At 40.3% G+C, this 14220-nt stretch overlaps 1 protein-coding gene across 3 annotated transcripts in view; it reads left to right on the top strand.

The window, feature by feature from the left end:
* Nucleotides 1–14220, top strand: part of htatip2 (HIV-1 Tat interactive protein 2) — a 31555-nt gene that overhangs the window by 1504 nt on the left and 15831 nt on the right. Inside the window, exons 2-6 of one of the 3 annotated variants that reach the window (XM_034159448.1) lie at nt 3505–3694; nt 5645–5752; nt 12267–12404; nt 12504–12565; nt 12762–13001. In XM_034159448.1, the coding sequence (XP_034015339.1) occupies nt 3505–3694; nt 5645–5752; nt 12267–12404; nt 12504–12565; nt 12762–12978 (715 nt within the window). In that variant the 3' untranslated portion in view covers nt 12979–13001. Of the gene's footprint in view, nt 1–3500; nt 3695–5644; nt 5753–12266; nt 12405–12503; nt 12566–12761; nt 13153–14220 lie in introns of those variants that run through there. The other 2 variants (XM_034159434.1, XM_034159440.1) reach the window with 2 other exon arrangements.

Below are 14220 nucleotides of genomic sequence, written 5' to 3'. Positions count from 1 at the left end.
AGAATTAAGAACTAATTTAACTAAATTAGTTCTAAACGTTAGAACTAATTTAGTCATCAATTTGTTGTTAAATAACTTTGTTTTACCGCAAATGTTTCGTTTCTTCCATATAAATCAACCGTTTCTGCAGCGCGGCTTTGCTTTGAACCTCGAACCATTCGAAGCAGTGCTTCGATCTGCGGATCACTGCTTCGATCTGGTGCTTTGTTGATTCAGTGTTTTATTTCGCTTAATCTTAATTTTTCTCCACTAAAACCCCAAAGAGCATATGTCTGTGAGTAACATTTACCTTTTTATGTTAATCTGACCTGTTATGGTCTTCTGAAACAGTTGATAGATGCATTTTATAACTTAAAAACGGGACCGATGCTAACGCGTTTCAATGTTGAAGTTAGCATTAAGCTGTTGCAGCTGTCAGCACATTTGTTTTCTGTATAATAATTCATGGCTCAGCGTTTGTTGTCATAAAAGAGTCAAATGTATTACAAATTGTAATATTTTATTCATTTATTTATATATCAATAATAATAATAATAGCAACAACAACAGTTATAGTAATAATAACTAATAATGCCACAATACAGTTTTAGAGAAACGGACAAAAATAATCTGATAAAACAAAACAGAAAAGATTAAACCAACTAACAATGAACATAAATAAATATAGAAATAACTGTTTCCTGTGAACACCTAGTAACTCTTAAACCTCCACTTCATCCCTGTTTTATTTAAGTTTAATGACAATTTGTTTCGGTCAAACCACATCTAAGCTGTGTTTTTACACAAGAAAAAAATAAAATGCAGTAAACTGCACATTTGTGTCTTTTTTCATGAAAATATCTTATTAAATATAATATTACACTTTTGTCAGGCCTTTAAAATACTTTTGTGGACTCTTGCTGTAATATGTTGTCAGTGGTTGAGATAGTTGCTGTAGGCATCTAAACCTGATGGAAATCTCTTTGTGGTGTGTCGGTGATGTATGTATATGTGCAAAATAAAACACAAAATAAAAATAAACAAAAATAAAAAATAAACAAAATAAAACAAACAGGTATGTTTTTGACAAGAATATAACATTGTTACAAACTCAAACATTGATGTTGTGTGATAAAGTCCTTTTAATAATAACCCACTTAAAGAAATAATGGCAAAACTCACGTTAGTAAAAAAAAAAAAAAAACGATTAATTGAAAAAATAATCGACCAATGAACTGATTAGTAAAATAATCGTTACTTGCAGCCCTAGTGTTTAGGCTGAAATAAAATATGTCTTTCCTAAAAAAAAAAAAATCAAAGTCCAGATTTCAAAAAACAAGAGAAAAAAGAACAGGGAAAGAAAACTAAATGAGGGAAAGCAGCTGCTAACCAAATTCTTTGAAAAGAGAGGTGAGCTTGAAAGTTAGCTATATTGAGTTGGGGGGTCTGGGGGACCAAATTGCACCATTTTCTAGAAAAATGGTGCAATTTAGTGCATTCCTGTGCATTTTAACAGATGGGAATGCACCAAATTGCACCATTTTTCTAGAAAATGGTTCAGTTTGGTCCCCCAGACCCCCCAACTCAATATTGCTCCCCCAACTTTAAAAAGGGTTCTGGTCACTGGACAAAAAAAGTCCCAAAGTTTTAGTATTGTTTTCCATGTAATAAACACCGTATTTAACAGATTTTGTACAATGGCTTTTCACTCACGTTGGATAAAATGTCCTGTCCGATTGCAATATATTTCCATTAAAACCCAGAGCAGTCTGGACGTGCACAGTAACAGAGGTACAAATTAAAGTTCAGCTCTGACACTCGCCAGTTTGAGGAAAGTGGGACCGGAGTCATTTCTGTGATTAAAAGTCCAACTGTTTATTTTTTTCACACCGTGTTCAGACTGGGACCTGAACCCTGACGTGCACCTGTTAAATAAGACACAAAAGGCTGTGATTTGACACGTTTTTGCTTTCAGTCCTTTGTCTCCCATCATAACAGTTTTTATAGTGCGCACACTGATAAATGGGTCAGAAAAGTCCACACATTTACAGCACAAATGTACATCAATCATTACCTTTGATTTGGAGGTGTCGATTGTAGAAGGAAAAGCTTGTTGTGGGTCAAATTAATCCAGAATAAAGTATAATCCAGAGACTGAACTTTAAAACTGTCACACACGTCATTGTATGACACAGAGTTACAAAACTGCAGCTGCATAAATCAGGCTTTAAATTAATTAAATAAATCATCATAAATAATACATTTACGTAAATTTGATAGCTTAACTATTTTCATATTTATCTTGATAGCACCTGTACCTGGATGTGTTGCTGCATGTGGTTAAATGATTTTAAAAAATGTTGAAAATATAAAAGGTTCATTCAGTAGTTCAGCGCAGTTGGAACCAAAATGGCTCCATGTTCTGAGTTGATGCCACTCTTTCTATCTAGGCACACTAGTCGGGCCGCTCTGTTCCTCCCTTTCAGCACAGACATAGTCTTGATCATCTAGTCCCTGTTTTTAATTCTGCCCACTAAAAAGAGGGTCTGGATTCAGGCACATTTGTTGATTTGATTGTGAAGCAGCGAGTGTATGTGACTATCTGAGAGCTTCTGCGTTATTACCGCGAACAACTTGTGATCCAAGCATGGCACTGCTGGATGAGAAAATCATTTTGATTGTTGATAAAGTCATATTCCCAGCTTTTTATTTGTCTTGCCAAGGCTGGTAGAAAAAGACCATTTTTTTTCTTAAAAAAACATTTTTTTTTCTTTCTATTTAAATAGATCTTTATTGATTTAAAATCGACTTTTTTCAGTTTTATTTATTTTACTCTTCTAAATGAGACTATACAAATTATGTCATTAGTTATAATCTTTACTGACATGTTAAACCTAAAGGTGCACGTACAACATGTACAAGTACCATTAATTAATGGTACTGATTGCACGTCAGTGATGTTTTAAGTACTTATTTCTAAAAAAAAAAACAAAAAAACAAAAAAGTAATCATTGGGTCAAGGTCATTGTGGTCAAATATCAAAATTTAACTTTTTCATTTGGATTGAGATCAAACTCTGTGCACATGTGTAGCTGGTTTCTGAAACTTTCTTGATGAGGTCAAATTCGCTGAATGTCAGTCACTGGGGTCAAGGTCATGTATGGTTGCTGGTGTTTTGGCCTACAGATCTCAAGTCCGTTACTGAAGGTCTGCCCTGAAATACATGTTTAAATAATCATTTTGGAAAAGGTCAAGGAATTTGAGGGTGGGGGGGGGGGTCCAACTGATTTGGACCAAACGTGGTACACACTCAAGTGGATTCCAGAATTGCAGAAATGAGATCAAATATTTTGTTATTAAATGACCTTGACTGATTAAAAGCCCATGTAACATTTGCTTTACACACCTTGTACTTTGAAGTGTGTGTGTGTTGTTCCTGTGTGTGTCTTTTATATTGGCCGCTGGCTTACATGAGAAATGTTAGAAACCTGTTGAGATGGCGTTCCTTTTATTGTACACACACAGTATGGCTGAGGACATGAAAACTCTGGAAGAAAACTTCAGGCAGCAGAATAAAAGCTGCTTCATCCTCGGTGCCTCTGGGGAAACCGGGAAGGTGTTACTTCAGGAGCTGTTACAGCGCAGCATCTTCTCCAAGATCACCCTCATCGGGAGAAGGAAGCTCAACTTTGAGGGCAAAGTGGACAAAAACCTGGTGAGTGTGGCGAGACTTTAGGTAGCTGAGAGCAGTGATGATTAAGGTTATGCTGGAGATGAATTCAATTTTGATTTCAACCACAATTTTGGTTACTATACGATAGAGCCAGACCGATATGGATTTTTTTGAGGCCGATAATGATACTTGGATGAAAAAAATGCTGCTAATCGATAAATCGGCTGATTTGCCGATAGCCGATAAATCAGCCGATATTATTTATTTATTTATTTTTAATGAATAAAATGTTCCTTTTTTGGACTCTTAACAAAAAAGGTATGGGCTAAAAGCTGAAGCTTTGTCCTCATATTGATTAACTTTATAACAGAGAAGAATTTTCAAGTTCAAAAAAATGAAATCAAGAATTAAACTTTTGTGAAATTAGCAAATACATATCCTTAAAAAGAGTTGTGAAATACATCTGATATTGTACCTCTTGTTGTTGCAACTTAGATACAGGTTCAGGATAAGGATGCTTTTGTCAGCCAATCAGTGCAGTGTGATGGCGAATTATGGGGGCCGGTGATGAACACATTTAAGCAGGGCTGTAAGCAGCTCTCAGTTGAATGAGTCAGAGCTCCATCTACTGGACAAACGGTGCAAGGATATTTTACATTGCCGACACAAACATTATTTCACTAACTGTTCTGTTTATGAGAAATTTTCGGCGTTCTGTCGGCAAAATTTCGGCCGATAGTGAGTACTGTGAAAAGGGCTTATATCAGCCGATATATGGGCCGGGCTCTACTATACGATATACTATATATACTTTATCTATCATTAAGATAAAGCGATCGCTTTTACCACATTCAGTTTCGTAATGATGCCCTCCTTTTGCCATGTGTGATGAATCTAGTGTGTGTGTGTGAATCCACTGTTAAAATACTTTTTTTCAAAGTTCACTAAATAAAGATGTTTCAAAAGTCATTGAGCAATTGTGTTATACAATCAAAATGTCAGTTTTAGCCAAAATAATTGGGTTATAACTTTTGCCATAATCAAGCTGGCCTCAGATAAGGGAACCCATTCCCTGAAATGCACATTAACTATTTTGAGAGCCATTTTAGACCGAGTCCACGACCCATGTGTGATCAAAAAAATGGCCTCTGCTCGCCATCAATCTCACTGGCTCTCACCGGGGTTGCAGGCTGGTCACAGAGGGGTCTCCATGGTCGGAACAAAGATCCATCCTAGTTGCCATCAGTCTCCAACTGGTGCGCGAGTGTATTGAACCGTTTAAAACACTCGCACAAGTTGTGTGACCAGTTAAAAGACACACATAATCGATCTTGTTATCTCTCACAGGTCCCATCCTGATCCTATGGATCCTAATAAACTCTCAATTGACTCTGCATGGGGGATATTAACATGTATTTCAGTTGCACAATTCCGTCACAATGCAAGCTTGGTGTAAACGCAAATAGCAGATCAGACTGCACAACGCAGGCCATCAGACTGTACAACTCCTCACTCAGGGGAGGAGGAGTAACAGGAAGACAGAGGACAGGAATGAGAGAAACAGTAGTAGCTAGTGAACCAGTATTGATCAGTATGCCTGGTATTTATATTGTGTATAACCCCAATTCCAGTGAAGTTGGGACGTTGTGTGAAATGTACAAAAAACAGAATACAATGATTTGCAAATCCTCTTCAACCTATATTCAAATGAACGCACCACAAAGACAAGATATTTAATGTTCAAACTGATACTCTGTGTGCTTCTTACCCTGTGTGCTGCTATCCAATGCTGCTGAAACCTCAATTTCCCCAAGTGTGTCTTCCCAAGGGATCAATAAAGCTCTGTCAAATCTAAACTAAACTGAAGACCTGCCAAGAGTTGTGAGAGCTGACACCATGTCACAGTCTTGTAGGTCCTACATGGGTCTCAGTCCAGTGTAAACGGGGCATTACTCTTACTCTTCGTACACAGTCTGTTATGTCCGTCTGCAGGTTCAAGAGGTGGTGGACTTTGAGAAGCTTGATGATTATGCAGCTGCCTTCCAGGGCCACGATGTTGGTTACTGCTGCCTGGGAACAACCAGAGCCAAAGCAGGGACTGTGAGTTCACCGTAAACCTTCTGTGAACACTTTGAGGTCATCGTGAAACTAAACAAAAATGGAGACATTTATTAACATGTGCATATTAACAGTACGTTTCAAATATGAGTACGAAATTAAAAAGTGTTTGTTAGAAGAAATCAATACCTTGAATGGTTTTGTATTTTTCTGATGAGTAACAGTGACTCAGCAATTATTTAGCATTTCTTGCTATAACTGTATTACTTGATATATCTTCGGGGCAGCTGTATGTGCGATGGTTTGTCCTCAAATCGTAATTCAAATGACACAGAAATCGACATTACTGCAGTGTCAGTATGGTCTACTACATTAATACTGAAATGTTGAACACACATAAGATAATGACAAAACCATATATGCGAGGTTAGCAGTTTAGAAGAAATTGTATTTAATGTTAGATATTTAAAGCTGTGATAGGTTTTGCTAAAATTTGAATATGAGCTGCGACTAATAATTCTTTTGATTTTCTTTTGATGGATGTTTTTTTCGGGCTGAGCTACACAGTAATACCAAGGAATTTCATGCACAGATACATGGACACTTTTGGTCTGGGTGATATTGCAACAACTGTAAAAGGGATTTTCTTTTTGAAATTTGGTTTATATAATGTACGAGGGGGCGATTGAGAGATTTTGAGCCTGACCCAGAAAAAGTAGGGTGTGGTTCTCTATCTTTTGTATTCTTCTTCTTTTTCTTTCGGCTGTTCCCGTTAGGGGTCGCCACAGCAGATCAATCGTTTCCATCTCACCCTGTACTCTGTATCTTCCTCTGTCTCACCAACCACCTGCATGTCCTCCCTCAGCACATCCATAAACCTCCTCTTTGGCCTCTCTCTTCTCCTGCCTGGTCGCTCCATCCTCAGCATCCTTCTCCCTATATACCCTGGGTCCCTCCTCTGCACATGTCCAGTACAATCTCAATCTCACCTCTCTGACTTTGTCTTCAAACCGTCCCACCTGAGCTGTCCCTAAATTTCCCGAGAATGTGTGAGTTTTTGAATAACTGGGTGCAGTGTTGAGAATTGTTGGTTTCTCTGAATGGTAGAGAAGCTTGAATCTTCGACTGGACTGGGTTGCTTGACGCGAGGACGTTTCGCTTCAAATCGCAGAAGCTTCCTCAGCTAAAATTCTTGCTCTGGTAGTCTGACTTCTGTCTGACCCTTGTAGAGAAGAACAAACAGAAGCCACAAAAGCTGGAGTTTTAAACCTAACCAGACCCCTCCTACCGAGAGGCAGACTGCTGTTGGCTAGTGACTAAGCAATTGCTTTAATTAGCACCTATTGTTGTTAGCACCCTCCTAATGACAGGGTCGCTGTCCCTCTTAACGATGGGACTGACGCCTCTCCTGATGACATGAATGACTCATTACCATGAAGAAAAGACTGAAACTGCTTTGACCTGAGCACCCCATTGTAAACAGGGGACAAAGCGTGTCTCAGACCCCCTCCCCGGTTAAGGCTGGGTTTCAACTGTTTCACATAGAATGCCTCCTTCACCCCTCTCTCAAACCATTTCTTCTCTCTGGCTAAGATTTTAACTTCCTTGTCCTCAAACGTGTGGTTAGTGTCTTTAAGGTGGAGATGAACTGCAGACTGAGGTCCACTGGCGCCCTCTCTGCGGTGCAACCTGGACAACTAAGAGTCTACACAGAAACGTTTCTCGGAATGCAAAAGATGGAGAACCATGCCCTACTTCTTCCGGGTCAAGCTCAAAATTTCTAAGTCACCCTTCATATGCGCTATAGAGAGATGCTGTTCAAAGTAACATGATAAATTAAAAAAATGTTTGTTTTAATTTTGTTAAGTTTTGAAAGAAACTATAAGTGTTTTTGTACCGTGTTTCCATTTGATATGGACTGCATCAGTTAAGATAATCATAAATTGTGACGTATTAAAGCAGTTATCAGTTTTGGGGATTTTGGCCGGTTGGAGGCCATAGTTGCCCTCACTTAACTGTCTGCTCAGTATATTTATTATGTCCCAGCACCGTGGGCATAGGGTGTGGGGCATTATGTTGTCATGCTTGTTTCCCTACACTGCCACCAAAGCAGGGTATTGCAATTCCTTTTGTGCATGTGTCAATGTGTGAATAAAATAACTGAAATTCGCTGGATGGATTTTCACCAAACTTAGTGGGAATATTGTCTTCAGATGAAAAACTTGTGGAACAGTTTGGTCAGAGGTGTGTTGGACTTACTCTTACTGTAGATACTGCTCCTTACAAAGAACAACATTTATATATTCCTCAGTTTGCATTGATTGAAAATCATGCCGAAAACCAGGCCTGGGACTTCAGAGACACAGCTTCTGAAAGACCTCAAACATGGACGACAATTGTTTTTTTATACAAGACAATGTAAGCGGTATAGTGGGTGGGTTTTAGTCTCACAATCCTAATCTTACTCTTTATCTGAAACTTGCACATGTGTAACTTAACTCTTTTGTTGAAACTTTGACCCAGGTTCCAAGCACTTCTAAACAGATTACAAAAACAAATACTTGATAACTAACCTAAAATAATAAAATCAGGAATTAGCACAACTATTATCTAACAGATTCCCAGTTCATGAACACCTCTGCCTATTCTCCATGTAATGTGAAATTGCATCAGCAAAGGCATCCAGCATAAAACTTGTCCCAAATCAACATGCAGATCCATATCTGATCTGTTACTTTGGCGATCCCAAATTGGAGTGGGGGGAGCCAAAGGGCCTTACTTTTGTGGGGTGCCAGAATTGCGGGAGAACATTCAATCAGTTGTCTGTGCTTGTAATATATCGTCCTTTGAGCAGCTGTATCAGCCTGATGCTCCTGCCAAGATGTGTGGTGCCAGGGTTTTCTGGTGGCTGCGTCCACTGTGAACCACCAAATTTCACTGAGATTGCAAAGGTTGTAGAACAGCTGGGGGGGTTGGTGGTATCTGGACTGATGTCCTCCAGGCAGGTGAAAATGTTATTCTACTGGGATTGCAAGCAGTCTTTGGTTCCATTTGGGAGATGGAGATCATCCCAGTAGAGTGCAAGAACAGACTTGATGTTCCTCTCTGGAAATGACAGGGTCATTGCTTTAATCGCAACAACTGCAGGGACATTGCACTGCCCTGTGGCCTTGGCAACGGCTAAGTACTTACAAGCATCATTCTTAGCATGTTTCAGTCCCAGTTGATTTCTACAAAATATTTGACTCACTTGACAGCTCTTGGGACAACTTGTAGTTGTCATGCAAAGCTTGCACTGTGCACAAGTTCTCCAGTCACAGGCACATAAGCCTGTAACTTCTTCTGGATTGTCTGGATGTCTTGTTGGCTTTCCTCACTCTTCTCCTTCTTTGAGAACTGTACGTAAACTTTTGATCGGGGACCTTTTGGTAGTTTCTGTTGTCATTATCATTTTAAAAAAGAGTAAATATAGTTGTTTGACAATAAATGGCTTCACTCAACCATGAACCATGAGTGGAAAAAAGTTTTTGTATTATCATTCATGTTCTCTGAAAAATGGCCAAAAAACTCAAAAATTCTGCAAGGGTATGTAAGCATACATGCTAACATACACTCAACAAAAATATAAACGCAACACTTTTGGTTTTGCTCCCATTTTGTATGAGATGAACTCAAAGATCTAAAACTTTTTCCACATACACAATATCACCATTTCCCTCAAATATTGTTCACAAACCAGTCTAAATCTGTGATAGTGAGCACTTCTCCTTTGCTGAGATAATCCATCCCACCTCACAGGTGTGCCATATCAGGATGCTGATTAGACACCATGATTAGTACACAGGTGTGCCTTAGACTGCCCACAATAAAAGGCCACTCTGAAAGGTGCAGTTTTGTTTTATTGGGGGGGATACCAGTCAGTATCTGGTGTGACCACCATTTGCCTCATGCAGTGCAACACATCTACTTTGCATAGAGTTGATCAGGTTGTCAATTGTGGCCTGTGGAATGTTGGTCCACTCCTCTTCAATGGCTGTGCGAAGTTGCTGGATATTGGCAGGAACTGGTACATGCTGTCGTATACGCCGGTCCAGAGCATCCCAAACATGCTCAATGGGTGACATGTCCGGTGAGTATGCCGGCCATGCAAGAACTGGGACATTTTCAGCTTCCAAGAATTGTGTACAGATCCTTACAACATGGGGCCGTGCATTATCCTGCTGCAACATGAGGTGATGTTCTTGGATGTATGGCACAACAATGGGCCTCAGGATCTCGTCACAGTATTTCTGTACATTCAAAATACCATCAATAAAATGCACCTGTGTTCTTCATCCATAACAGACGCCTGCCCATACCATAACCCCAGCACCACCATGGGCCACTCGATCCACAACATTGACATCAGAAAACCACTCCCCCACACGATGCCACACACGCTGTCTGCCATCTGCCCTGAACAGTGTGAACCAGGATTCATCCGTGAAGAGAACACCTCTCCAACGTGCCAAACGCCAGCGAATGTGAGCATTTGCCCACTCAAGTCGGTTACAACGACGAACTGGAGTCAGGTTGAGACCCCGATGAGGACGACGAGCATGCAGATGAGCTTCCCTGAGACGGTTTCTGACAGTTTGTGCAGAAATTCTTTGGTTATGCAAACCGATTGTTTCAGCAGCTGTCCGAGTGGCTGGTCTCAGACGATCTTGGAAGTGAACATGCTGGGTGTGGAGGTCCTGGGCTGGTGTGGTTACACGTGGTCTGCGGTTGTGAGGCTGGTTGGATGTACTGCCAAATTCTCTGAAACGCCTTTGGAGACGGCTTATGGTAGAGAAATGAACATTCAATACACGAGCAACAGCTCTGGTTGACATTCCTGCTGTCAGCATGCCAATTGCACGCTCCCTCAAATCTTGCGACATCTGTGGAATTGTGCTGTGTGATAAAACTGCACCTTTCAGAGTGGCCTTTTATTGTGGGCAGTCTAAGGCACACCTGTGCACTAATCATGGTGTCTAATCAGCATCTTGATATGGCACACCTGTGAGGTGGGATGGATTATCTCAGCAAAGGAGAAGTGCTCACTATCACAGATTTAGACTGGTTTGTGAACAATATTTGAGGGAAATGGTGATATTGTGTATGTGGAAAAAGTTTTAGATCTTTGAGTTCATCTCATACAAAATGGGAGCAAAACCAAAAGTGTTGCATTTATATTTTTGTTGAGTAAGTACACACTTGCTTTACATGTTTTACATGCTTAATGTACTACTAACGGGATGATGTTAGTGTGAAAACTTGCTAGCATCACATACGCCGTTAGCATTGCACTGTCACCTACCCGAAAGCTCACTAATGGGCTAATGTTAGCATCACAACTTGCTAGCATCACTTAACACAATGATAATGGGCCAACATTAGCATGAGCTGCCTCAACTGTGAGCGGTGTTATTTATAATGTGCTGTAAAACACATTTAGTCACAATTTTGCCAAGAAAAAAGCTTAATGTACATCTGAAGGTAATTTTACATGTTGCCTGAAAAATGACAAGTTTTCGTCAGACTAAGTAACATGGTAACTTTGCATAGTGCAGCAGATAACAGAATATTTGCAGAGGAATCCAAATCCAATTACAAGCACCAAAGTTTGACTGTGTATACCTTTTGGTACATATTTTAGAAAAATAACATTAGCCATTTGAATTTTCAATAGGGGGCCAAGTAGGGGTCAATTGAAGAATTGCATAGCGGTCAAAAAAATGTTCCAATCATATTGAAAGTTATACCACATTATGTGTCTGATCACAAAGATTCCAAAAAGGAATTCCAAATGGAATAGTTCTGACTGTGTTGAATGTTTGATCTCCAAAGTAAAGGTCAAACAATGTTGACGTCCATTGGATTCTATGACATGTGACATATGTTACCCCTTAACACGATAACTAAGCATGACACATGGTGCAAACTATTCCTTTTTAAGATCCTACTAACTCAACCAATAATTTGCATCATGTTTTACCATAATTGGAGCAACTTTAACTTTTGACCCCTGTACAAACTGAAAGTGACCTTTGTCGCCACGCTTGCTGTTTTTACCCCATAACTCCAGAACATTCAGTCACAGATAGTCCAAACTATACCTTTTTGGAATCTTTGTGATCAGACACATAATGTGGTATAGCTTTCAATATGATTGGAACATTTTTTGTTTTGGACCCCTATACAGTTCTTCAATTGACCCCTACTTGGCCCCCTATTGAAAATTCAAATGGTTAACATTATTTTTCTACAGTATGTACCAAAAGGTATACACGGTCAAATTTTGGTGCTTGTAACCGGATTTGAACGATTCTTACAGTTATCTGCTATACTAGTAAACTTTATAAACAAAATAACACAATAGTACTAGTGCGCCCCCTACGTGGGTTCGTAGATGTGTATATATGATATGGAGAATTGTTGTTTTTGATATTAATCAGGCAAGTGTCATTGTAAATAAAAAAAAATAAAAAAAATCTGTTTGAATATATTTTTTTCTTTCTTTTTTTTTCTTCAGGAAGGGTTCATCCGTGTTGATCACGACTACGTTCTGAAATCAGCAGAACTTGCCAAGGCAGGAGGCTGCTCACAGTTTCACCTGCAGTCCTCGAGAGGAGCCGATAAAACCAGCAGCTTTCTCTACCTAAAAGTCAAGGTGTTTTGTCTTAACTTTTTCAGTATGAACACGAAAAACACTGAGCAGGTTTGTCGAGGTCAATAAATAAGACGTGACAATGACTGGATTTTGTTCCAGGGACAAGTGGAAGCAGCGATCCAAGCTTTGGGCTTTGACAGATACGCGATTTATAGACCCGGGTGAGCGATCGCGTTTATTCACTAATTTTATCAACACAGTGTTTCACACTAATAAAAGATAAAATTATTTTTCATCTGTTCCAAAAGCTATGAAGTGCATGTGTAGACATATTAGGTACAATACTGCAGGAGACAATGACGTCATTAGCAAAACTGGCTGTCGTATCTTTGGTAAACCTCTGTTTTTCTCCTACAGGGTTCTTTTGGTGGACAGGGAGGAGAGTCGGCCCGGCGAGTGGATGGCCAGAAAGTTCTTCGGCGCCCTCTTTCATGTGGGCTTTAAGTCCATGTCCATACCGATCCAGACAGTGGCGAAAGCGATGGTGTCAAACACTCTGCTTCAGCCTGAGCAGAAGATGGAGATCCTTGAGAACATGGGGATTGCTGCTTTGGGAAAACCTTCAGGGAAATGAGAGGGAAGAGGAAAAGTCCTCAGGTGAACAAAGGGATGGTTCTATTGCACTGAGTTTAAGTCAAGTCAACCAAGATGTTAAAATCTGTCACGCAAAATTCTGATATCGCAGTATACGAGGTCTCTTAGATAATAAACCGACCCTTTTATTTTTTTTTTTTAACTATATGGATTTGAATGACATGCGATTACACCAATCATGCTTGAACCCTCGTGCGCATGCGTGAGTTTTTTCACGCGTGTCGGTGACGTCACTTCCCTGTGGACAGGCCTTGAGTGAGATGTGGTCCCGCCCTCTCGGCTGAATTCCTTTGTTTCACACGCTGCTCGAGACGGCGCGCGTTGCTTTATCAAAATTTTTTCTGGACCTGTGAGGAATATCCGAGTGGACACTATTCGAGAAATTAAGCTGGTTTTCTGTGAAAAGTTTAACGGCTGATGAGAGATTATGGGGTGTTTCTGTCGGTGTAAGGACTTCCCACGGAGCGGGACGTCGCGCAGCGCTCCCAGGCGACGTTGTCTGGCTGTTTCGAGCTGAAATCATCCTAATTTAAGGTTCTGTTGACCCAGGACGTCGTGAGAGAACAGAGAAGATTCAGAAGAGGCCGGCATGAGGAGTTTATGCGGACATTCCACTGTTAAAGGTCATTTTGTAATGAAAGAACGTGCGCGCAAATTCGCCGAGTCTTTTCCGTGACGACGACGCAAATCTGTGTGCGCCGCGACAGGAAAAACACCTCCGTGTTGAAGACCATTTGTAAAATTCAGGCGGCTTTTGATGGCTTTCAACAAGTGAGTAACTGAGAAATTGTTTAACAGCTTGGGCATGTTCCAACTTGTCCGTTAAGATTTCCAACGGAGGTGTTTTTCCTGCCGCGACCCCCCGCGGTCGGGTCCGGCCCGACATGCGACTCTGCCCGCACGTTCTTTCATTACAAAATGACCGTTAACAATGGAATGTCCGAATAAACTCCTCATGCCGACTTCTTCTGAAAGTTCTCTGTTCTCTGACGACTTACTGCGTCAACAGAGCCTGAAATGTGGAAGTTTTCAACTTGAAACGGCGAGACGCTGCTGCCTCGAAGCGCAGATCGCCGTCAGGCGCCGTGGGCCGTCCTTAAAGCGACACTACCAGACCAAAATCTCTCATCAGCTGTTAAAATGTTTACCGAAAACCAGCTGAATTTATTGAATGGTGTCCACTCAGTTGTGCCTTACAGTTTTGAAAAAAATTTTATCAAAC

Source organism: Thalassophryne amazonica, chromosome 2 (assembly GCF_902500255.1).
Source record: "Thalassophryne amazonica chromosome 2, fThaAma1.1, whole genome shotgun sequence".
NCBI classification, from domain to species: domain Eukaryota; kingdom Metazoa; phylum Chordata; class Actinopteri; order Batrachoidiformes; family Batrachoididae; genus Thalassophryne; species Thalassophryne amazonica.
This window is presented reverse-complemented; position numbering and strand designations above follow the sequence as displayed.